The 24,593-nt window shown below is 45.3% G+C and overlaps 1 protein-coding gene across 8 annotated transcripts in view; it reads left to right on the top strand.

Annotated features, from left to right (window-relative positions):
- The window catches only part of NEO1 (neogenin 1), a 246,573-nt gene extending 231,335 nt beyond the window's left edge, over window positions 1–15,238 (top strand). For 6 of the 8 annotated variants that reach the window (XM_047736691.1, XM_047736688.1, XM_047736693.1 and 3 more), the window contains 6 exons: window positions 1,703–1,941; window positions 2,536–2,628; window positions 6,024–6,182; window positions 10,090–10,353; window positions 12,331–12,467; window positions 12,661–15,238. In XM_047736691.1, the coding sequence (XP_047592647.1) occupies window positions 1,703–1,941; window positions 2,536–2,628; window positions 6,024–6,182; window positions 10,090–10,353; window positions 12,331–12,467; window positions 12,661–12,744 (976 nt within the window). In that variant the 3' untranslated portion in view covers window positions 12,745–15,238. The remainder of the gene's footprint in view (window positions 1–1,702; window positions 1,942–2,535; window positions 2,629–6,023; window positions 6,183–10,089; window positions 10,354–12,330; window positions 12,468–12,660) is intronic. The other 2 variants (XM_047736694.1, XM_047736695.1) reach the window with 1 other exon arrangement.
- Window positions 15,239–24,593: the final 9,355 nt, after the last annotated feature.

Genomic DNA, 24,593 nt, shown 5'->3' with positions numbered 1-24,593 from the left:
GTCTCCCCCAGTGCTATCTACTCCCTTGGCTTCATTTACTGTCTGCATTCCAGTAACTTCTGTGTTTCTATCTCTGGCCAAAGCCTCTCTCTGAGTCTCAGACTTGCACACTCTGTTGCCTCTTCTACGTTTTCTCTTGAATGTCTCAGGGGCACTCACCATGTTCAAGACAGAATTTATAATCTTTTCTGTCAAGCCTGCTTCTACCTCCATTAATTCCAATATTAGTAAATGACTTACCCTCAAACTCTTGCTTCTTTACTCCCACCCCACCCCATCCCACATCATTTACTCACCAAATCTTGTCATTTCTGCCTCCTAAATAGATGGCAAATCTGCCTCTTCTCTCTATTCCACTGTAGACCACTGTCAGTCATGGCTAAGACTGGTGCAGTAGTATCCTAACTAGTCCCCCATTCTTTCCCCCACCCCATAAATCCATTTTTCCTACCACAGTTGGAGTAATTGTTTAACTCAGAATTGGTCTCCTTACTCTTCTGCTTAAAACCACATAGTGGTTTCTCATCTCATAGATGGAAGTCAAACTCTTGGCAGGTCTCCAAAAGCTCTTTATGATCTAGGCTACCTTTGCAGCATCATTTCATCATTCTCCACATTGTTCACTGTGCTTCTGCCACTCAGGACTTCTTACGAGCCCTCTGATATACCAGGCTGTTGTGTTCTGCTTCAAGGCTTTGACATAAGCTGATTTAATCACCTGCAAAGCATCTTCTTCCCTTCCTCCTTTAAGTCTTAACTTCAGTGTCACTTCTTTCTCCAGCTTTGTCCTAGCCACCTTATGCCAACTATTAAAAAATAACTGTAACACTTGGCATTTCATTAAGCTCAGAATATTTAAAAATAATGAGATCAACATCTGTCTTCCTCACTTGACCAGAAATGCTGAGGGCACAGCAGTCCAGTACAGGGATTGACTGACATACAGTGGGTACCTAATAAATGCTTATTGAGTGAGTAAGTGAGTGTGGGTGGGTGAATAGAGAAACTAAGGCACAGAAAAGTAGGCGCTGTCATCCATTCTTCATCTTTATCCATTTGGTAGTCCTAGATTTGGGTTCCCTGAAATGTTCCCTTCCTCTTTTATGAGGCACAGACTCCACCTCTATTCCAATGTTATATTTCTAATTAGTGTTCTCTCTATATTAATTGGAAGTTGAGAAACCTTCTGCTTTAGAGACAACTTAATTTTAAAATGCTGTCTAGTCTGTTGATAATTTAAAAAAAAAAGTCACAATGCAGTAGTCAAATATGCCCTTGTATGTATCTTGAAATATGTGTGGACAAAGCAGAGATACCTTTACTGTTCACAAAAGTAAACTTCTTTCCCGTCTTCTGTTGTTTTGTATGTGTGTTTTTAGTTTCTGCCTTTGCTTAAGGCATCTCTCAGAAGGGCGGTTTTAATCCTTCAAGCCTTTTCACAAATAAGTTCAAAAGAGTTACTTAAAAAAAAAGAAATCCTCGGGCACCTGGGTGACTCAGTGGGTTAAAGCCTCTGCCTTCGGCTCAGGTCATGATCTCAGGGTCCTGGGATTGAGCCCCGCATTGGGCTCTCTGCTCAGTGGAGAATCTGCTTCCTCCTCTCTCTCTGCCTGCCTCTCTGCCTGCTTGTGATCTCTCTCTCTCTGTGTCAAATAAATAAAATCTTAAAAAAAAAAAAAAAACACTCTTAATTTTTGCCTAGGAAACGAGCTGCTTGCAAATCAGTGAACGGCTCCCACAAGTACAAAGGGAACTCCAAAGATGTCAAACCCCCGGACCTCTGGATCCATCATGAGAGACTGGAGCTGAAACCCATCGATAAGTCTCCAGACCCAAACCCCATCATGACTGATACTCCAATTCCTCGTAACTCTCAAGATATCACACCAGTTGACAATTCCATGGACAGCAACATCCATCAAAGGCGGAATTCTTACAGAGGTGCAGGTTGTCCCCAAATGTGGGAGAACTATTTCCATTTAAATCATTTTCCATTTCCTACAGTTGCCTGAATTCGGCGATTCCTATGTGAGGTTAGGTTTAAAGAAATGTGTATTGTGGGATTTGGTCAACATCTGATAAAGAATAGATAGTTTGGAAAAACATACCTTGTTACTGGGGAGAGGTTCCATGCCCAGATGAGACAGCCTTCTAGATCCGTTAGGTCTCTTCTCAGGTGTCAGCAACTTGATACCGAAGCATTTGAGACAACCTCACCTATGTCTGTACATCTCATCCTCTCCCTTCCTTTAGAGTCTGCCTCTCTCTGTGGTGGTCAGAACGTTCTTGGTCTGGACACTCAAACTCCAGACTGAAGCGTGGTAGGCGACATTGTGTCAACTGCACTGACTCTCAGCAGAGACTCCTCTAATGGGCTCCTGATCATTTTTCTCGTTTTTCACTTCCTGCAGAAGCATCTTGTCCCCATTATATTGTTTGCGAGTTCTGACCCCTCCACCGGGAGTGTTTTACTGCTGAGGCTGCTTAGTGGCCCAGGGCACACGCTTATAACTAACCTCCATATTTGCTGTCTAGGGCATGAATCAGAGGACAGCATGTCTACACTGGCTGGAAGGCGGGGAATGAGACCAAAAATGATGATGCCCTTTGACTCCCAGCCACCCCAGCGTAAGTGAAAACCTCTCATTTCCCCTGTGCTGCCAGTCTACCCAGTTGTCCTAGGGAGCCACTACAAATGATGTCTTTGATTTCATGTGATCCTGACACAAAAGATGACCCACTGAGGCTTTGGCACCTTGGCAAGAAATACCAGACACTTTTCGTATTTTGCAATTTATATCTTTCTTGAGATAAATAAGCTAAAAAGCCAACTACCCCAGTCTCCCAGGAGCAGAGAAGTAACCAGTCTCCCTAACAGTAAGCACAGCATCTGTATAGGAGGATGGAGAAGTGTCATTCCAGGCTGGAGCTAAGGATAGCTGGATGTCACAGTATTCCTTAGACTTCCTGATACACATTCAGTGTTGATGGACACCTGTCATTTTTTTAATTAATTGACTTTATATTTTAGAGGATTTTTAAGTTTACAGAACAGAGTTTTTGAAACAAAATTTGTCAACCTTAATTGACCATGCCTCACTTTGATAAGCATAAAAGTTACTCGGCCTCCTTTCATAATATTTGAAATTCAAAGTCAGTTTGAAAACCAAAAAACAATGGAACAAACCAATGCTTTTGTTCACACTCCTGTGTCTTCTCCCTTGTCACTGTTTTCAAGGTAGGGCGGCCGTTCAGACCGGCTAGCACGGTGGGGCTTTCAGGTGAGGGTCCCCTGTGCCATCCTACAGTGAAAAAGCCACCTACCTACTGATAACAAGTTTTTCCAGTTCTGTACCAGAAGTATTTGTTGTAAGCTGAACAGATACCCAGTAAGCAGACACCTAGATTCAAATCCTGAAAGCATCCACTCGATCACTTTTCAGTTTAACCTAAATGAGCTTTTGAGTTTTTTATTAATTTCTTAAGATGTCCCATTTCAGAACTCTGAGCCACCTCTCTGTCAACAAGTGACAGGGATTTAAATGGTCACGGATACTACACACCAAAGAAGTAAACCATGGCTCCCTATACTCGGAGACTGGTGAAACGTCCACGTGTGTAAATGCACACACACGGTCACACTCACTGTGCACAGACCTGTAGATGCTAGATTCTAAAAGTCAGCTTTGGAAGAGAAAGGACTGATTGATTAGCAGGTCATTTCTGCACAAAGTAGGGACCATGATGAAGAAAGAAGGGCCTGAACTTGGAAGCGTGCAGGGAAAATAAATCATGGTTTCCCTCTTATGAGAGGTGCCGTGGCTGGGGTCCCAGGTCTAAAAATGTAAGTGTCGGAAAAGGATAAACCCATTGCAGTTGTGTTTGATGTATAGCAGGATGATAGCGGGACTGCTTATTTGTTTCGTACAAGATTTCGGTTTTACCTGAACTGGCTTCTTTTTAAATGTTAAGGAGAAAAGATATGTTGTACCAGTTGGTATCAGTTTTTTTTTTTTCTTTTTCTTTTTTGGGGGATGGGCAAGGAGTACCCATAAATAATACAGTATTATTTAATTTGTGCCTCAGTAGGTGGGAGAGTGAGTGGATTCTTTAATTCAAGATTCTGAAAACAGGTATTCCAATATGCTTGTGAGATCTCCTTTTCCCCACCTGGCTCCAGTCCTTTTTCTCAGGCTGGGTTCCACTGGAGTCTGTCTCACTAGCCACCCACCTGGCCTTCAGCAGCAGAGCACTGCTGGGAAGCACTTGGCTACACTGGACGGAGGTTCAGTCAGCCTTGTACAAGGCCTTGCTCAGAAGTGCCAGAACCCAAGGCAACTGACAGCTAGTGATTGCTGGCTGTGTTCTAGGGAGGTGCTTTCACATTGTCTTCTTTTTTATATACCCAATTTGGAAAGACTAGAAATGCCTTTAAAAAGAGAAAGTCACTTCTGTGACTTTCTGAGTCATACTCAGAATGCTTCTCAGGTTGTACTTCCTAGGTAAAAGTCAGGTTTCTTCCGTTCCCCCTGGCCTTAATTCTACAAAATACTGATGCTGAAGCTTCCTGCTTCAGAAGACCACCTCTCTTCCCCTAAAGGAGGTGCTGCCTCCCAGATTACCCTGAATCTCCTCTGCTGGCTTTTCCAAGTTGGGTTTGGTTCCTAAGGACCACCTGAGCCTTCTGGCCTCTGAGTGCCGGGAACGCCCCTGTTTTTTTCCCCAAACCTTAAGGAGGGAAGGAGCAGTGACACTCCAGGGCCCGTGGTTGCTTGTGCCATCTGCCTGTCTGGCAAGTGGCCAGGGCAAGAAATAGCTGGAGAATAAAAGTGTCTAGAATTTTTCTTCACTAGAGTAATGTTGAGTGGCCCCACAAAGATCTACGGAGATCCTTGGTGACAGAGACATTTAATAGACTCCAAAGGCTAATTAAGTTTTATCACAGTTCTTGAAGCCCTTGCTTAGAGGAAAAAAAAGGTCCCCTGTGTTCCTAGTCAGCCCCACCTCTTTGCCTCTTTGAGGGATTTAGAGCGGCCCTGCTGGTCTTAAACGTTCTGTTTCTAAAACTACTCCAAGGGCGTACCTAAGAGAAGCCCCAACTGGGCTTCTGATTTTGTTTGCATCTCTAGGATCGATAATGAAGCCTCATTAAAGGAGTGTTTTGTCTTCATAGAAAGTTATATATGGAATATCTGTGTGGAAATTTGGATTCGTTAGCAAAATGCAGCAAATTTAATTCCTTAGCCAATGTGGGAAGGAAGGATGCAATTAGGAAAGAACCGTTTATATTTTAAAATGTGAATGGATGTGGCCGAGCTCCCGGACTAGAAGCAGTTAAGAGACAGTGCCATAGACCTGTGTTTCATGCTTTTCATGCTAGACGAGTTCAGTTCTATTTATGTTCCTTTTAAGATAGGAAGAACTGATTAACTGATTAAACTGCTTAAACTCATCCATTCAACCTAAATACCTATTGCATGCCTCATTCAACAATAAGAAAAAAACAGAACGCATTAGGAATATACTCAAAGGAAAAGAAACTTTTATTTTTTTAGCAGGAGAAAAAAATGATAGAAACCTAAACCATCATTTGTTTGCTTATGGATTTATATTTTGTAACATATTCAAATAGATATTTTTAATAACTCATGTAATCCATGTTTATTGTAGAGGAATTGGAAATACAAATAAACCAAGAGAAGTTTTTTTTTTTTTTTAACTCCTGACCATGCTATCCCCCAAGATAATCCCATTAACATTTTAGTGTGTATTCCTCAGAGGTTTTTTGTGTGTGTGTGTGTGTATAGATAGATAGATAGATACGTGCTTAGGAGCATGTTGATTAAAAAAAAAAAAAAAGTAAAATCCATGGCTAATTGTTCACACCAGCCAGCTGCCCCCCAGAAGCCAAGGGAATGGTTGTACTCTGTGGGAGGGGCAGGGGTGGCTTTGCTCTGGAACTGTGACTTGTGTGTGTCTGTGCAAGCATGTTAAGCACTTCTCTGTCTTGTGTTCATCCACAGCTGTGATTAGTGCCCATCCCATCCATCCCCTCGATAACCCTCACCATCATTTCCACTCCAGCAGCCTCGCTTCTCCAGCTCGCAGTCATCTCTACCACCCGGGCAGCCCGTGGCCCGTTGGCACATCCCTGTCCCTTTCAGACAGGGCCAATTCCACAGGTGAGAGATGAGGCTCGAGCCCCAGGTGGAAAGCATTCCCAGAGTTGGCAAGCTGAAATGGGAAGGACTTGCCCTGCCTAGAAGGATTTGGAATTTTTCTGTGTTGTTTATGTATCATAACATTTCTCTTATTGACTCAAATTGATTTCTGTAAAATTCACCACTCCCCATTTTTTTCTCCCTAAGTTGATAAGTGCTCGGTGTAAGGTGTCCTCTTAGTAAAAACACAATAACTCAAATCACATAACCATGTCTTGTTTCATCAAGTTGCATCTTGATTCAGTCATATTTTGTTTATTTTTTAATCTTCTAATCTGAACGGAAAACTCATTCGGGATGATGTTCAGACACGAGATGTGGCCTTTCCCTTGCAGTTACTCTGTGGTTAGGAGGGTCTGTAGGGCAGCCATAAGATAATTCTCATATTAGATCTTATACATACTCCTGTTGTGGCCCAAAGTAAGAAATGCATCCAGGGCCAGTGGGGCCAGCTGGGGCCATTCACAGCCCTGTGAATTTTGTGTACATTGTAAACCTCAAGTTGCCCAGAGGATTACACTGACATTAGAAGAGGCTGCATAGGCATGCATCATCTCTAAAAAACAGGAAATGAGCCTAAAAACTGCAGTGCATTTAAAGAAATACATTGCCAGATAAACACATCCCCAGTTTGGAAATCTTAGGAAATAGCATTATTAAACAGTTTCAAGGAGGAGTGGAACAAATACTGTTTGTCCTTATTAAATGAAAATTAACTTCCATCCTGTCAGTGTTAGGTGCAAATCTAGTAACTTCTCATATGTACAGTATGTTCTTTCTCCATCATTTGAAATGTGTCTGTTAATAGTTAACGATGTTATGAGTAGAATTAAATTTTGCTCGTTCTGGAAAATAAAGGAATTTCAAGTGAATTCCACTTCAAAAAGCACCTCAAAACCTCATGCCTTTAGAAGTTTGGGTTACCAATAACATTCCCCCTCTCTAGGTTTTGATCAATTTGAAACACACCCAAAACATCAGATGAAGATCACAGCTTTATTAAGGGGACACCTGCCAACTCCCAGAGTTGCCTCTCCCAAACCTTTACTTGGTTGGCATTCTCCAAACCAAGTGGAGAATGCCATTTAAACTCATGTCTAAAATGGGCCTTCCTGCTCTCTCCTTCCAGATCCAGGTTTGGGGCCCTTGCCTTAGGGAAGGACAGTCCACTGGCTGTTGTCTGGAGAACCAAATTCTGCCTCATAGACCTAGTCTCAGACAGAACAGAGACAGGAAAGCAACCTTCCAGATCTGCTCTTGGAAAGCAGTTTTTGTGTCCTGACTCTCTTTCTCTATTTTTAAGGCAGAAGAATCCCACCCACTCAGATGTGGGCCTGCCTGAGGGCATGTCAGGCTCTTCTCAATCAGATCAGCACCTTCTTCCTTCCTCTCCAACTAGGAGGGGCTTGAAGGTTGGCAAGGAGCAGAGCAGCCCTCACCGCCCTGATCCAGGTGGTCTAGTGCTGCTAAAATTTCCTAACTTGGGCAGACAGTGAAGAGAGGAAAAAGTAGTGATTTGTATCACTACAGGGTTCATCACTTTAATGACCAGAGGGAGATAAAGAAGGTAAACTAATGACAGGGAAAGTCACTGAAGACAGTTCAGAAACACAGAGCAAGTGTCTAGAAATGATCCACATTCTCTCACCATTGAATTTTCCTGGGTCGCTGGAGCTCAGTGCTGCCACCAGCCCTATGCATGTGGGCTAAGCTTGGCTAGGGCTTGGCCAGAGTAGGGCTGTCCCTGCCCTAGAGAGCCACCAATTGACACAGGAAGAGCACTTTCCACTTGTCCAAGCCCTCGGCCAGTGTAAACTTTGTATCTTAAACCCTGAGAGGTAAGTCATTCAGGAAGCAGGCCCTTAGGCAAGGGAGAAATCTTAATGACAGGATAGTTTTCCTTGTGGGACAGCCGTGTCACACCCTTCACTGGGAATATAACATGCCCGGTGCCCTCTCTAGTTACACAGCAGGGTGGCCCTGGTATGTGGCAGCAGGCCAGGGTTCTGACTCTGGTAGGCAACACTATTCTCCTTTTTAACATTTCCCACCACCTCTTGGACCCTGAGAAGCTTATACATCAAAGTCAGGCATTTGAGGTGGCCAAGGTAGGCATGTGTGCCCAGAGCTGACCTGACCTGTCTCCCAACACAGGCTGACATGGTCCAGGCTGGAGTCTGCTGCTTCTCTCCTACCCCCTACTCCCCTCTCTAACCGGCTTCTCCCCAGCCCAGGATTGCACAGAGTAAGACCAGCAGCTCCTAGCTGTGGTTATCGCTGGCTCCAGGAAGCAAAGAAATGAGGTCCTCGGTGCACCTCTTAAGAGGATGAGAAGTGACATAGGCCTAGTGGGGTTATCACATCCAGGCTTTCCACACTGGGGAAAGGTATGTGAGTCCCTTACCCCTGGGACCCAAGATCTTTAATCTGAGGGTACGTTAGCACTCATGACTGTGGCGTCCTGTCTCCTGGGAGCCCAAGGGAATAGATTCAATGTTACCTCAGTAACAAGGGCAGGGAGAGGTTGGATTTCTATAGGCTGCTCATGCATTACTACTTTAAAAAGTTTATTTTCCTTTTTGAAGTGGAGGACTCTAGGAGTCAAGGGAGGCCCTCCTCCTGACTGCCCAGTGCCGCCCGTTAGCCCTGAGCTGGTGTCTCCAGACCCATCCTCAGGTTAGGTATGTGGGTCCACACCAGCTCACACTGTTTAAAAGGGCTTCCTTTTAAAGGGGATCAGTAGTATTGGAAATGGAAGGGCAGTGTGATGTGGGAGTTCCGAGCGTGGGCTTGGGAGTCGGGGCACAGGGATTCGGATTCCTGCCCTCGCCATTCTGAGTCCATGAGCAGCACCTAACATCCCGGTGCCTTCTGAGTTTCTGTGAGCATAGAATGAGCTAGTGAATGTAGAGCACACAGCATAGTGGCTGGCTCAGAGTAAGCTCTCAGTAATTTACAAAGAAAAGAACCTTATCAATTATTCAGGTCCCGTGTTCAGCACATTTCATACATCTTCTCAGTCCTCACTGAATTATGTTGTCCTCCCTGTTTTGTAGGTGAAGAAAGAGACCCAGATTCAGTGACTCCAAGTTAACCCAGCTCGTATGCCAGCTTTATAGCCCAGGTTTATCTGACTCCAAAGCCAGTGGTTTTTCTATCCCACCACGCTGCCTTCTGGAACAACTCTGACCCCTCTTCACATGTTTGGAGACTGTCACGTTCTTCCGTAGTCGTCCCCCTCTCCAGGCTGATCTTCCCCTGTTTTTTTCCCTCTCGACCCAAACACCTTTATGTGGCATGTTCTTAAAGCTATTTTCAGACCTCTGGACTATTTGGTTGTCCAGGTCTCCCTTGAGCTGTGGGGCTGTTGCTCTGGTGAGGCCGTGCACAGTCCCCCTGTGGCATTGCCTCTTCTGTAGTAACCGGCAGGCCTTTTGGGCACATCTGGTGCTTGTCAGGCAGACATGTTATCTATGACAGGCCAGTTTCTAAGACCATCGGTCAGTCAATGAGTGATGTTTTTAATCTCCTTTTATATTCACATCTTAATAGACAGTAGCCCCGGGAATCTTTATGTCTACTCCCTAGTAAGTACTCAGGAGAATGCTGTAAAATTGTGACCACTTAGCTGTGTGGGTGAGAACATTTCAGCAGAGCAGCTGGTTGGCACAGTTGTTTGGGACTCTTTTGAATTAGTCCATTCTTACCTGGCCTTGGCAGTGGTGCTGATCCATGTTCCCTTGGACTAACACTGGTCCTGAGTGCTTATTGAGCTGATTTCAGGGGCCCTTAGAAGTAGCCAGAACCCTGCTATGTGCGTGTGTTTAATGGGAGAAGAAATGCTAACATTTAGACTTTCCTGCTGTAGAGTCCGTTCGAAATACCCCCAGCACTGACACCATGCCAGCCTCCTCGTCTCAAACATGCTGTACTGATCACCAGGACCCTGAAGGTGCTACCAGTTCCTCTTACTTGGCAAGCTCCCAAGAGGAAGATTCAGGCCAGAGTCTTCCTACAGCCCACGTGCGCCCTTCCCACCCATTGAAGAGCTTTGCTGTGCCGGCAATCCCACCCCCAGGCCCTCCCACCTATGATCCCGCGCTGCCAAGCACACCGTTACTATCCCAGCAAGGTGAGTGAGGACAGCAGCACCACTGGCGGGACCCTTTGGCTCTGGCTTGTGGCACAGGTCACCTCTTTGACAATAGCAAATACCTTCCAGGCTTATCCTAGTAGTTCAGAGTAGCTAGAAGTCATTGCCCCTTTCAAGAAGTATATGGGCTCCCCTCCCTGGGCAATGCATATGAACTAGAGAATAATATTGTGGGGAGTGAGGGCTGACTTTCTGAATCGTGTTTTGGGTGCAGAATTCTTGGTGGTAAAATCCAGTGGCTGTAGGTGTGGACAACAGATCTAGTCCACTTAGCCTCCCCAAAATGCCTCCCTCTGTAGGGTTCCTACAAGGTAGGGAAGGATTGGGGAGGACAAGACATGGAAGTAAGGGGCCCTTCAGATGGGCCGGAAATCAATTCCTCAAGTTCACCTGGTCCCCACGAAGCACCTATCCTGAAAAGCATGCTACTTCTCCACGTCTGTTATGATGGTCTGTTTTAGAGTAAGTCTGTGGTTTTCAAGCTTTTTGGTCTCAGGACCCCTTTATAGTCTTAAAACCTATTGAGACCATGAAGGAGCTTTTCTTTACATGGGCTAGATCTACCAATATTTAGTGTATTAGAAATTAAAACAGAAAAGTTTAAGCTCTTTTATTAACTCATTTAAAAATAGCAAATCTAACATGTAAAATAAATAACATATTTTTATGAAAAATAACTTTCCAAAACAAAAATACAGAAAGAAAAGTGACATTGTCTTGTATTTTCACAAATCCCTATAACGTCTGGCTTCATAGGAGGGAGCTGGATTCTCAAACCTGCTTCTGCACTTGGTATGTTGCAACATGTTATTTTGGTTGAAGTGTAAGAAGAAAACCTGGTCTCGCAGATAGGAAGTTGGAAAAGGGAAGAGTATTTTTGTAACCTCTTCAGACTGGATATTCTTTTTTTAATACTATAGCAAAACACAAGAAATTGTATTTTCTTACAGGTTTGTTTGTAATGTAATATAGCCATACCCGTGAACTGTTTGTACTCTGTTTCATGAAAATCCAGCCATCTTGTACTTTGAATGCATGATATCGGACATCATTTGGAAAATATTGGTTTAGTAAGTTATACAGATCCTCCAAAACTTAACACAGTTCATTATACAAAATGTAAAACTACATTTATTAGTATCACCAAAGTCTGTAAGTATTGGGAGGCTCTCAAGCTCTTGGTGGCACATACAAGTTTTTCAAGATTCTAATTTTCACTTGAAACTTGTATTTTATCATTGGGAATAAAAACTGTCCATTGTTTTTCTTGAAGTGACTGGCTTACTTTATTTACCATCTAGAAAATGTCTGCCCAGTGCTCAAGTCTGAATAACTGGTATGTCTGTTAGTCTTTCTTCGGACTGACATTGGTGTTTCATGACGGAAGCCACAGTTCCTCTTGTAACTCAAACTGTCACAAAGGTCCTGAGCTCCAGTCAGCCACCGTCGTGTAGTAGACAGAAGTACTTTATACATACTTTCCATTTTGTCACATAGGATAAAGGATGTATAATCAAGGTGGAAATTTAGTAAAGTAATTTTTATTACTTCATTAAGGATGATCTTAAGTTAAACCAGCCTTTTTTTTTTTTTTTTTTTTTTTAAAATGTTAGTCTTGTCCGTGAATGACTTTGCAGTTTGGCACCACTGCCCTAATTTATGCTAAGGCTGCAGCGGTTTTACCCACTGTTGCTTTCATACCATCAGTGCAGAGGCAAAAACTTATTATCATGAAAGGAATTTTGACCTTACTTCTAATTTTCTAAAGCCAAATGGAACTGTTTCTCTAGGCACTTTCTCCCTCCTTCCCTTGAGTGCAGTGTCTTTTCAGAGCAAGAGCTTTGCACTAGGTCTGGGTGCATCCCTCACCCTGAAGCAGCATCTGGACCTTAGTTGCCTTCATGAGATCTGGGGGAGCAGCTCAGCAACACCCCTAATGGTACCCTTTCCCCTCAGCTCTGAACCATCACATTCACTCGGTGAAGACGGCCTCCATTGGGACTTTAGGAAGGAGCCGGCCTCCGATGCCAGTGGTGGTGCCCAGTGCCCCTGACGTGCAGGAGACCACAAGGATGCTGGAGGACTCCGAGAGTGTAAGTTCCTGGGCCGCCAGCCCAGCCAGGATGTCGGGTGTGTGTCCCGTGGCCTGCGAGTGTGCCGGTCACACCACGTTGTGTGCGGGCCCAGAGGTGTGAAGCGGATGCACTCACCCTTTGAGCAGACATCCCCGAGCATCTCCCTGTGCCAGGAGCGGTGCTTGACGGCTTGCGCGCCTTCTCTCCACAGAGCCATGAGCCAGATGAGCTGACCAAAGAGATGGCGCACCTGGAAGGGCTCATGAAGGACCTGCACGCCATCACGACAGCCTGAGACCCCGCCCACCTGCACACCTGGGCCGAGAAGTCGTGGTTCAGAGCCTGGAAAGCAAGGATTGTACAGAGCACGTGAGGCCAGCACTTAAGAACACAGAGCGAGCGGGCAGACCAGCCAGCACCCCTGCGTGGGGCCGGCTCCAGGCACGGCCACCTGCCTTCTCCTGGTCGGCCTGGAAGAAGCCCGAGTCAAGGCGGCTTCCCTTTGCCTGCTGATACCCTGCAGGACTGGGCACCATGGGCCAAAATTTTGTGTCCGGGGAAGAGGCAAGAAGCGCACGTACGCTTCATTGTGTGGCCAGGCCAGGCCGTGTCTCCGCGCTGCGGCCGCGTCGCCTTCATGCAGTGTAGACATTGGCATTCACGTACAGTTTTATTTGTGTCCTATTTTATTTTACCTTCGAAAGAAAAACACTATCAAGAACCAAGGGAGTCCATGGTGTTCTCCACAAGTGGTTGACATTTGACTGCTTGTGAATTACTATGGAAAGTCATTGACAATGTGGGTTGTTCCAGGGGTTGGCTTGTTTTTTGTTCTTCTTTTTGAATTCCGAGTCATTGCATCCTCTACCAGCTGTTAATCCATCACTTTGAGGGAGGGAGGAAATGTTGCATTGCTGTTTGTAAGCTTTTTTATTTTTTATTATAATTATTAAAGGCCTGACTTTTCTCCTCTCATCACTGTGAGATCACAGATCTATTTGAATGAAATGTAACATTGAAAAGACTTGTTTGTTGCTTTCTGTGCAGTTTCAAAGTATTGGGGTGGGGGTGGGCCGGGGGGTTGGGAATAGGAAGTGGAGGGACTGCTGAGGTCTGTGAATGTTTCAGTCGTCGTGCTTTCTTCCAGAAGCCTGCAGAGAACGGAAGCATCTTCTTTTTCGTCCTGTCCTGGCATGTCCATCTCTATTGTCACTAAGTTGCAACTGGACTTTTGTTTGGATCTTGTTAAAAAATTCTTCTGTGCAATAGGTGAGTTCGAGGACTTAGCTGCCCTGATGAGTGAGTCACATCCTGGTGAGAATGTCCATGCTGAGGAGCCAGTGCCACACTTCCGATCTCTAGAGTGACACAGAGCAGGCCGAGAGGCCCAGCCGTTCCCGGAAAGTCAGGGGACAAGACGGAGTCCTTTCCTGCTGTCACCATGTGTTTCCTGGGGGTCGCGGGAGGTAAAGAAAGGCACTTGGATTCCTCACAGGACTCCTTGCTTCTCTCTAGTTCCTGTCCTTGGCCGGTCCGGATCTCGCTGCCATGTTTCAGAGCCCCTTAGGGAAAGCACTCACAAGGACGAGGCCGGCAGGGGCTGCAGCACCCCCAAGGCTCTCCACTCCTTTCTGAACATTGTTCTGGAGGTAGCAGGGGACAGGGACAGCAGAGGTGACCACCGCCTCTTCCATCCCAGCAGCTCAGCGAAGCCCCTGATCAGCACAGGGTAGCAGGAAGCTCTTGGGACATGCTGGGAGGCCCTTTGCCTTTGCAAACAGCCCTTATGTTCTTTGTCTTAAAAAGGTAAGGAGCTGGGTGGGTTGTTTTTTTTAATACTGAGAATATTAACAAAATCCAGGACTGACCGTCAGGCATCTTCCCCTACTCCCCCCAACTCCCCAGAAGGCAGTGTGGAAGGCGCATCAGGTTTTGTTTCTGTAGCCAGGAAGAGGTCAGCTGCTGAGACCACGGGCGGGTACCCAGCCCACCAGCCCCAGGGGCCCCGGGCTCTGCCCTGGCCCCACAGACGCTCCACTTGCCTTTGTACAGTCGCTATTTCTCCTTTTGAGGTCTTCACACATATTGGTTTTGTAGATGAACTCTGTATTTATTATTTTGGGGGGCAATGAGAAGTGCAATGCCGGGAGTCCCGCCGCCGTGCCAGCCGGTCACACAGGACTGTGCCAGGTGGGATTCTGGAAAACCAGTGCACTTAAACTGGTCCTGAGGAGAGCACTCTGGACACCAGGAGGGCTAGATTCCCCAGAAGCTGTCTTACCTTTTGCCCAAAGAAACGTGCTCGGTATTCGGGGCGTTCCCTCCCGCGAACCCTGACACTCGTGTTACCTCAGGGCCTCGGCACCTGGATACTGCCGCAGAACGGGGGCGGGGGGAGGGGCCTATTTTTAAATAAAATAACTGTTCAAAGTTGGGGGATTTTTTTAAAATTAAGAAAAAGGAAAGCTATTCTGTATTGCACCTTTTCACAGTTTAATACATTTTCTTACATATTCCTGTGATTTTTGAAATTAAACCATTGTGTGTCTTGTAATGTCCTAGTTGCGCTGCTGCTCAGCAGCTTCCTTCAGGAGGATTTGGAACAAACGTGTCTGTTGCCTTGTTGCCTGCTGGAGGGGGGCCTGGAGGGCTGCTGGGGCCTGGTTTCTGTACACACTTGTTTGGCCTTTTCTGTAGTTGATGCTGTAAACTCTATGGCTTTTTAAAAAACAATTTCATGTTTTTATTTAGTATTGGAAATCCAATACACTTTTTTAATCCAATCAAACTCCGGTGTGGTCAAAGAGTTTGTTTACTTCTTCCTTAAGAAAACAAGAGCTTTGGCGTCCCTGGTTCCCGGCCTCGACATGACTTCACTGTTGCCCTCACAATCTTAAAGGCAGGAGTTCTGAGGGGCCCCGAGGGAGGTGTGGCGGGTGAGCGGGGAGACAGCAGGCGGCGGTCAGGTAGGCCGCGGTCAGGTCCTCTGCCAGCCCTGAAGATGAGTCCTGTCCCCGCCCCCCATGCCACCATCGCTGCCCTGCGTGGACGGAGCCACCCCAAGGAACGGAAGGTGGAAAGAACCAAGGGACCCTCGCAGAGAAGTGCAGGTGCTCCTGGAAGGTGTAGAGGCCAAGTCCCTGGTGTGGCAGCATCCTGGCCGCAGCTCAATCTTTCGGCAGCCGCGCAGATCCAGGCCTTCCGCTCCCAGCCCACCTCTCTGGGGTGACATATGGAGCAGGTCTGCTCTGGGCCCCGCCTTTGCCAGGCTGCCTCACTTCCTGTCCACCTGCACTGTCTTAGCTTGGGCTGCTCGAACAAAAATACGATAGCCTGGGGGCCTCAGACAGCAAACCGTGATTTCTCAAAATTCTGGAAGCTGGGAAGTCCAAGCTCAAAGTAGCAGCAGATCTGGAGTCTGGTGAGGACCTGCTTCCTGGTTCCGAGATGCTGTCTTCTTGCTGTGGCCTCACGTGGCAAGAGAGATCTCTGGGGGCTTTTTCGAAGAGCACCGATCCCATTCATGGGGGCTCCACCCTTGTGACCTAATCACTTCCCAGAGGTCCCACCTTCCAATACCATCCCATTGGGAATTAGGATTTCAGTATGTGAATTTGGGGATACAGATATTCAGTCCATAACGCTGTGAGATTTCTTACAGTATCTGAGGGTCTAGACTTGGAATAATGGTGAGCACAGCAGCCGTAGGCCCCCTCCCTTCCATGACTGGCAATCGAGTAGGGGACAGGGAGCCCCACGTCCTTACCAGCGGCTCCCTCAGCCCCAGCACTTCATCTGCTCTGCTGCTGAATGTACCTCCTTAAACCCAAATCTTGTCATTCCCATTAGTGACCTCAGGATGGCATCAGAGCTCTCAGTGCTAACGTCTGTGCTGGTCTGCCGAGTTCTCCAGGCTGAGCTCCCCAGCGCTGGGTGTACCCAGCATTCTAGCCACAGAAAGCGATGGTGAAACAGGCATCATAGTATTGCACATGGACCCCCCCCCCCTTTTTTTAAATTTCTTTTCAGCGTAACAGTATTCATTGTTTTTGCACTACACCCAGTGCTCCATGCAATCCGTGCCCTCCCCAATACCCACCACCTGGCTCCCCCAACCTCCCACCCCCCGCCCCTTCAAAGCCCTCAGATTGTTTTTCAGAGTCCATAGTCTCTCATGGTTCACCTCCCCTTCCAATTTCCCTCAACTCCCTTCTCCTCTCTAACTCCCCTTGTCCTTCATGCTATTTGTTATGCTCCACAAATAAGTGAAACCATATGATAATTGACTCTCTCTGCTTGACTTATTTCACTCAGCATAATCTCTTCCAGTCCCGTCCATGTTGCTACAAAAGTTGGGTATTCATCCTTTCTGATGGAGGCAAAATACTCCGTAGTGTATATGGACCACATCCTCCTTATCCATTCGTCCGTTGAAGGGCATCTTGGTTCTTTCCACAGTTTGGCGACCGTGGCCATTGCTGCTAGAAACATTGGGGTAACGCCGTGCCTGCTCTAACAGCCAGACAACCTGCCAGTGCTCATCCTCCTCTGTATCCCTAGATGGAGCTCTTGGCACGTTTTACAGTGATTTGTTGATCTGAGTCTTTTTCCACTGGACTGCGGACTGTGGGGACGTGTTAATTCCTCCTCTCCAAACACCTGATGCTGGGGCAGTTTCTGACAACAGCAGATGCATGTCTCCTGGATGGATGACGGTCATGAGGACTCAGGACCAGGAGCACGTTGGAAGGTTTCCCACACAAATACCACCCGACCCCTCATTTGGAGGGATCCTAATAGGTCTTTCTTCTTCTTGTGCCAGGACCCTCCCATTCCAGCAGCCATGGCCGTTTGGTGTCCTGGGGTAGACTTGAAAGATAACAAAGACCTGTGTGCCTGGCAGTCCTAAGAAATGATGCTGATGCCACAGTGACCGACTTGGTGCTAGGAACTAGGGCAAGGATGTCCTCCAGATTAGTTCTAAGATGAACATTATGAACGAGGCTCTTTCCCCAGTCCATCCGTCCCTCCTAATCTCAGCCATTTTCCCATACCAGGGGTGTGGTATCACCAGGAGAGACTGGAGAACATCGCTGAACACGCCATCAAGTTGATGGGGAAGGGGGCATGGGCAGGGAGAAGCAGGGAGCTACGAGGGCCCCCAGAGAGCAGGTACAACTCTTCACCTTGGGTTTCCAGCTACCAAAGGAGGAGGTTCACCAGAAGAGCTATGAAGAGAGGTGGGAGAGACTAATTGAAGGAAAAGAATACTTTACATTTTTCATAATCTTTGAAAAGTACGTAATGTTGAAAAAGTGCTATTTAAAACTGCAAATATTTTCTAAGCAGAATGAATGGTGTTCATCCCAAAACACTCTTTTTTTTTTAAGTTTTTTTTTATTTATTTGACTGAGATCACAAGCAGGCAGAGAGGCAGGCAGAAAGAGAGGAAGGGAAGCAGGCTCCCTGCTGAGCAGAGAGCCCAATGTGGGGCTCGATCCCAGGACCCTGGGATCACAACCGGAGCCAAAGGCAGAGGCTTTAACCCACTGAGCCACCCAAGTGCCCCCCAAAACACTCTTTTACTCAACAAGGAGGAACTTGATGGGTTTTGGAAGTGAAAAGATGGGCCTGGACCTGAGCTGAGAAGGGTTAGAAGGAGCTCTTGCTGCACTATGGAGTAAGAGGAATTCAGAATTTCCTGAAATGATGTCAGGGGTGAGGGTATGCTGGCAGCAGGTATAAGCAAGACGGTGAGAGAGTGAGGGGCAAGGTGGGAAGGTAGCCCCAGCAGGAAATGGCTGCCCTTAAGGTGCCCAAAGTGCTTTTTCAAATGGGATGGTCGGAGAGTAACTTAAGGCTGTCTGCTCCTTGCACAACTAGAAACAACCCCCCTCTGACTCCCCAGATCTTGCACGAAGTCTGCCATATCCACAAGGTCTGGCATGAGTTACTGGCTTCCCCCCAACAAGAAAAGGGGCAGGTGGACCAATGTGGGGATGGGCAGACCACAGATCTGGCATGTGAGGGCGACCATAAATGGGATTGGATCACCAGAAACAGGAGCCCAGAGTCGGAAATGACCAAAACAAACAAACCTAAACCAGAGAATTCACAGAAATCCAGGGGGCAGGGGGAAGGGTGTGAGACCTTTCACAGGTCAAGGAATGTGAAAGCCAGTTAGCTTTATTCTGATTTTAAGAGGCAGGCTGACTTCAGCTAGTGTCTCGGTTGCAGTCGTAGATTTCCACCCTCTCCATCCCAGTGCCCTGGAGCAGTGGCCTACCACCTGACAGGTACGTATGCTACATGCCTGTCTCTCATAATGGGTCTGCCTTCTTCTCTGGACCTGGTCTTCCAAAGGAGAGATCTGAGAGCTGTTTTAAACTCTCCCCTCAACACCACAGCACACCGCTCAGCAAATCCTACAGCTCTCTCTCATGTCCCCCGAAATGGCTCCTCTTTATTGCGTGTGGGGCAGACTCCTTGCTGACCCCCTACTTCTGTCTCTCCAGCCTCCACACAAATACAAGGGTGACTTTTCTAACTCAGATCTGGCCTCTGTCCCGTGCTCAGCACCCTGCAATCACTTCTCCATCACCTGCCCTGCAGAAGAGAGATCAACGCGGCCCCGTTTGCCTCTTGACATTTATTTGCAATTTGCACTTACAACCTAAGCCGTGATGTCTGACCTCTAGACCCTTCCCTTTGCCTCACATTGTCACCCTACCCACGACCCTCACGACTGGCTTTCTATGCCCAAGTACATTCCTATCCATCTTTAAGGACCCAACATAACCATCCGGTCCTCTGATTGTTCTTATTCATATTTCTGTCTTTTCCAAGACGCCAAAATGAACTCCTCAAGGAAAACACTAATTCTAGTTTTTGGATTCTCCATCCCAGTGCCTAGTACACTATAGGTGTTCACTGAATGAACTTAGCTGAGGAAGATGGACTTGAAGATACCATGGCCCAGTGCTGGGGGAATTGGACAACATCCTAACTCATCCCAGGAGCACACAACCCGACAGGCTTCTCAGAGGAGGTAAGGCTGAGCTGAGTGTAGGAATTACTATGAGACCATCTATCTGGAGTGGGGAGGAGCCTCTGCAGAGCTGGGAGGCTGCTCACTTCATGTGGCCATCAGCATCGCTTGAAGAACAAGTCAGCCACCCCTGTTCCTGCTAAGGCCGGGGCCTCTAGGACTGTGCTTAGCCTGCTGTCATTGGATTAAGCCCTGGCATCCCAGTGGGCCAGAGCAGAGGGTACAGAGGGTGTACAGAGCTGGTGCTATCCTCCCCAGAATCCCTAGAACAGTGCAGCGGTGGTTCTAGGCCCCATCATGCTGGGTTTGGTTGGCCAGGTACCACCAGGGGAGGGTCCATCCTAGTGAGGTAAGAATAAGCTAGGTTCCTTTAATAAACCCAAAACCCAGGTCTTCCTGAGAATTCTGGGCAGCTTTTTGGAAGAGGCCAGGAAGGCAGACCTACACTTGAAGACAATGATGGATCAAACTCCCATGGACAAATTTGCCTAGGACATGGCAGGAGAACCAGCTGATGAACATTCTAGACTAACACAGAGAAGGGAAACTGGCTGGAATTGGAGCCAAAGAGATCTTGCCCATGGGCAGCTGATGTGAGAAGAGGGATATTTGGGACCAGTCAGAAAAGGGTCTTCTTTACCCAAGAAGCTGGGAATCATTCATGGCTTCACAAATACCCCCAAGGCTCCACCTTGCGCCAGGCACCAAGGATACAAAATGATTAAGTCTATCTCTGTTAATGTGTTCACAGTCTAGAGGGGAACACAGACATTTCACAGACAGAAATGACCACCCAGCACAAGTGCTGAGACCCAGCAGAGTGATGATCTGGTAAAGGAAGGAATGTCCAACCCTGACTGCAGCATGCGGGGGTCACGGAGTAAGTCAACACTGAGGATGGTGGGGAATTCACGAGAATTCCACTAAGAAGAATTCCTGCTTCCACTAGATCCATAGAGCAGGGGACGTTCAGACACCGGCTAAATTACAACCAGGTTACTTAGAAATGATTGGTTCAAAAAGAAAGTAAAGGATTTCCCTCACAAAGGACCAAAAAACTGACCCCAAGTGGCAAATGAAAATGGAAGCTGGTGCTTCCTCCCCTAAGCAGGATCCTAAAACCAGGAACCTGGAAGGCAGGAGATGCCGGAAGGAGCCGGCTAACACTGCCCACAGCCAGAGCGCTGACAGGGAAGCTTCAAGGCTGTCAGGAAAACTGACTGGCACTGACATATTTAAAAAGTAAGTAAAAATTGTCATCTCCCTTGAGAATTCGTTGAAGATTTTTGTGTCCATATTCATAAGGGATTTGGGTATGTAGGGTTTCTTATGTATTTTTTTTTATCTGATTTTGCTTATCAGTGTAATACTGGCCTCGTAGAGTAAGGGAAGTGTTCCCTCCTCTTCTGTTTTGAAGGATTGGAGTTAATTGTTCTGTAAACATTTGGTAGAATTCTCCAGTGAGGCCATCTGGTCCTGGACTATTTTTTTTTAAGGGAAGTTTTATTACTAACTTAATCTCTCTACTTGTTATAGATCTATTCAGATTCTCTATTTCTTCTTGATTCAGTTTTGGTAATTTGTATGTTTCTAAGAATTTGCCCCATTTCTTGGGGTTATCTAATTTGTTGGCATATAGCTGTCAACGGTTTACCCCTCTGTTCCTTTTTCTTTTAGGTAAGTAGTAATATCCCCTCTCTTCTTCCTGTTAGTATTTTGAGTTTTCTTGCTCATTCTCTTCTCTGGTTTTTTGTTGTTGTGGTTGGTTGGTTGGCAGCCTAGATTTTTTTAAATTATTTTTTAAAAGATTTTATTTATTTATTTGAGAGAGAGAGAAGGAGCATGGGCAAAAACAGAGAAGCAGGCTCCCTGCTGAGTGAGAACCTTGATGTGGGGCTCAATTCCAGGACCCCTAAATTATGACCTAAGCCGAAGTGGCCGCTCAACCAACTGAGCCACCCAGACGCCACTAGATTTTTTTTTTTAATGCCCAGTTATGAGTCCATTTTCTTTATATAGCATTAACAGGGTTAATTTGATGTCACAAATGAGGTAAAATTGTAACATTTGCATATGAAAACTTCCCTTGAAAAACTCAGATCTTTGTTAAAGTTATTGATTGTCAGATCAAAGAAACTACAATTCAAGTTTGTTCACAAAAATTTTTTTTAAAAAATTGCTACTTAGGAGGTTCCAAAATGGCAATTTTGTCAAAATTACCAGGGGGAAAAATACCCTCTCTACTGAGAGTGTCAATAGCACGTTAATACTCTCTCTAAATCTACTTTATACAAAATGATGTGCATTTTGTGAAGAGTACGTAGGTACCTATTACCTCATTTTTGGAACTGGACTTGATTGCCTTACAGTCTCCAATGGGGTCAGTTGTCAAACTGTCAAAATTTGTCAATTTTTTTGATCTTTTCAAAGGAGCAACTCTTGGTGTTGCTGATTCCTGTATCATTTTTTTGTATTTCTGCTCTAATCTTTATTATTTCTTCCTTCTACCTGATTTGTTTAGTTTGTTTTTCTTTTCCAAGTTTCCTAAGGTGAATGTTGAAGTTATTGATTTAAGGTCTTTTTTAAACTATGGCAGCTTATTTGCTATAAATTTCTCTCTGAACACTGCTTTTGCTGCACCCCATAAGTTTTGGTATGCTGCATTTTGTTTCCATTCATCTCAGTTTACTTTCTAATATTCATTGTGATTTCTTCTTTGAGCCTATTGTTATTTAGAAGTCTGTTGTTTAATTTTCATACAGTTGCAAATTTTGCCGATTTCCTTCTTTTTTGTTTTTTTAAGAAATTTATTTATTTATTTGACAGACAGAGATCACAGGTAGGCAGCGAGGCAGGCAGAGAGAGCAAGGAAGGGAAGCAGGCTCCCTGCTGAGCAGAGAGCCCCATGTGGGGCTCAATCCCAGGACCCTGAGATCATGACCTGAGCCAAAGGCAGAGGCTTTAACCCACTGAGCCACCCAGGCGTCCCTGCAGATTTCCTTCTGTTATGAACTTCTAATTTCACTATATGGTCATCAGAGAATATTCTTTGTATGGTTTTTAACTCTTTTGAGATTTGTTTTGAGGCTAACACCTGTCTATCCTGGAGAATGTTCCATGAGTACTTGAGAAAAATAACGTATTTTGCTGTTGTCAGGTGGGGTGTACTAGATGCCTGTTAAATCTAGTTGGTTTGTGTTGTTCAAATTTTCTGTCTCCTTCCTGATTGTTTATCCAGTCATTTTACCCATTATTGAAAGTGGGGGGGACGCCTGGGTGGCTCAGTTGGTTGAGCAGCTGCCTTCGGCTCAGGTCATGATCCCAGCGTCCTGGGATCGAGTCCCACATCGGGCTCCTTGCTCATCAGGGAGCCTGCTTCTCCCTCTGCCTCTGCCTGCCATTCTGTCTGCCTGTGCTTGCTCTCTCTCCCTCTCTCTCTCTGACAAATAAATAAATAAAAATCTTTAAAAAAAAAAAAAAGAAAGAAAGTGGGGTATTAGAGTCTACAACTGTCGCTGTTGAGTTATCTATTTCTCCCTTCCATTATGTCAGATCTGCTTCATGGATTTGGGGGCTCTGTTGTTAGGTGTATATGTGTTTTTAATTGTTAAATCTTTTTCATAGATTGACCCTTTTATCATTTTAAAATATTCTTTGTCTTTAGTACCTATTTTGTTTTAAAATACACTTTGTTATTAATATAGCCATGCCAGTTCCCTGTTGGCTAAAATTTGTATGATGTATCTTTTCACATCCTTTCAACTTGTGTCTTTGAATATGAGGTATGTGTCTCTCATAGACAGCATAGAGTTGAAATTTTATATGTATAGTATATGTTTAATATATTAAATAATACATCAATAAGGAGTATTATTAACATATAAATATATTAATACATATTAATGTATTTATAATTTATTTTTATTATATTATATATTAATACATATCTATCAAAATTATAGAGTTGTATTATTCATTCTGCCAATTTCTGCTTTTTAATTTGAATGTTTACTATTTGCATTTTATATAATTGCTGATAAGGTAGGATTTACACATGGCATTTTGCTATTTGTTTTCTATGTCTTTATTTTTGGTCCTTCTATTACTCTGTTACTGCCTTCCTTTGTGTTAAGTAAATATTTTCTAGTGTACCCTTTTAATTCCCTTGTTCAAAGTCATGAATCATAAAATAAAAATTCAGTAAGTTGAACATGATCAAAATTGAACATGTTTACCTCTTGGGGCACTTGGGTGACTTAGTCTGTTAAATATCTGATTCTTCCTTTCGGTTCAGGTCATAATTTCAGGGTGGTGAGATTGAGCCCCACTTCAGGCTCATGCTGGCCATGGAGTCTACTTGAGATTCTCTCTCTCCCTCCCTCTCTGCCCCCCTGCTCATGCTCTCTCTCTTTCCCTCTCTAAAATAAATAAATAAAGCTTTAAAAAAATGTTGAAAGGGGGGCGCCTGGGTGGCTCAGTGGATTAAAGCCTCTGCCTTCAGCTCAGGTCATGATCCCAGGGTCCTGGGATCAAGCCCCACATCGGGCTCTCTGCTCAGCAGGGAGCCTGCTTCCTCCTCTCTCTCTGCCTGCCTCTCTGCCTGCTTGTGATCTCTGTCAAATAAATAAATAAAATCTTTTTTTTAAAAGTGTTGAAAGGCATGGTTAAGAAAATGAAAAGGCAGGCCATAAGCTAGGAGAAAATATTTACAAAACATACATGCTATAAAGGGCTTATATTCTGAATATATTATTTGTAACTTAATAATGTATTCTGAATACAAGCAAAAACCAATGGGTAAAGATTGGAATGGTCACATTACCAAAGTACAAATATTGATAGCAAGTAAACTCCTGAAAAGATACTCAGCACTTTAGTTATTACGGAAATGCAGGTTAAGACCAGGAGTTAATATAACACAATCTCTTGATGGTAAAAATAAAAGACCGACCATATCGATTGGTGCAAGAATGTGCAATAACCAGCTGCTGGTGGATGGGAATGCAAGACAGTATTCCAGCTCAAAAAATAATCTAGCACTTTCTTATAAAGTTAAACATATACGTACCGTATGACCCAGCGATGCCACTCTGATA

This window comes from Lutra lutra, chromosome 7, assembly GCF_902655055.1.
Source record: "Lutra lutra chromosome 7, mLutLut1.2, whole genome shotgun sequence".
NCBI classification, from domain to species: domain Eukaryota; kingdom Metazoa; phylum Chordata; class Mammalia; order Carnivora; family Mustelidae; genus Lutra; species Lutra lutra.
This window is presented reverse-complemented; position numbering and strand designations above follow the sequence as displayed.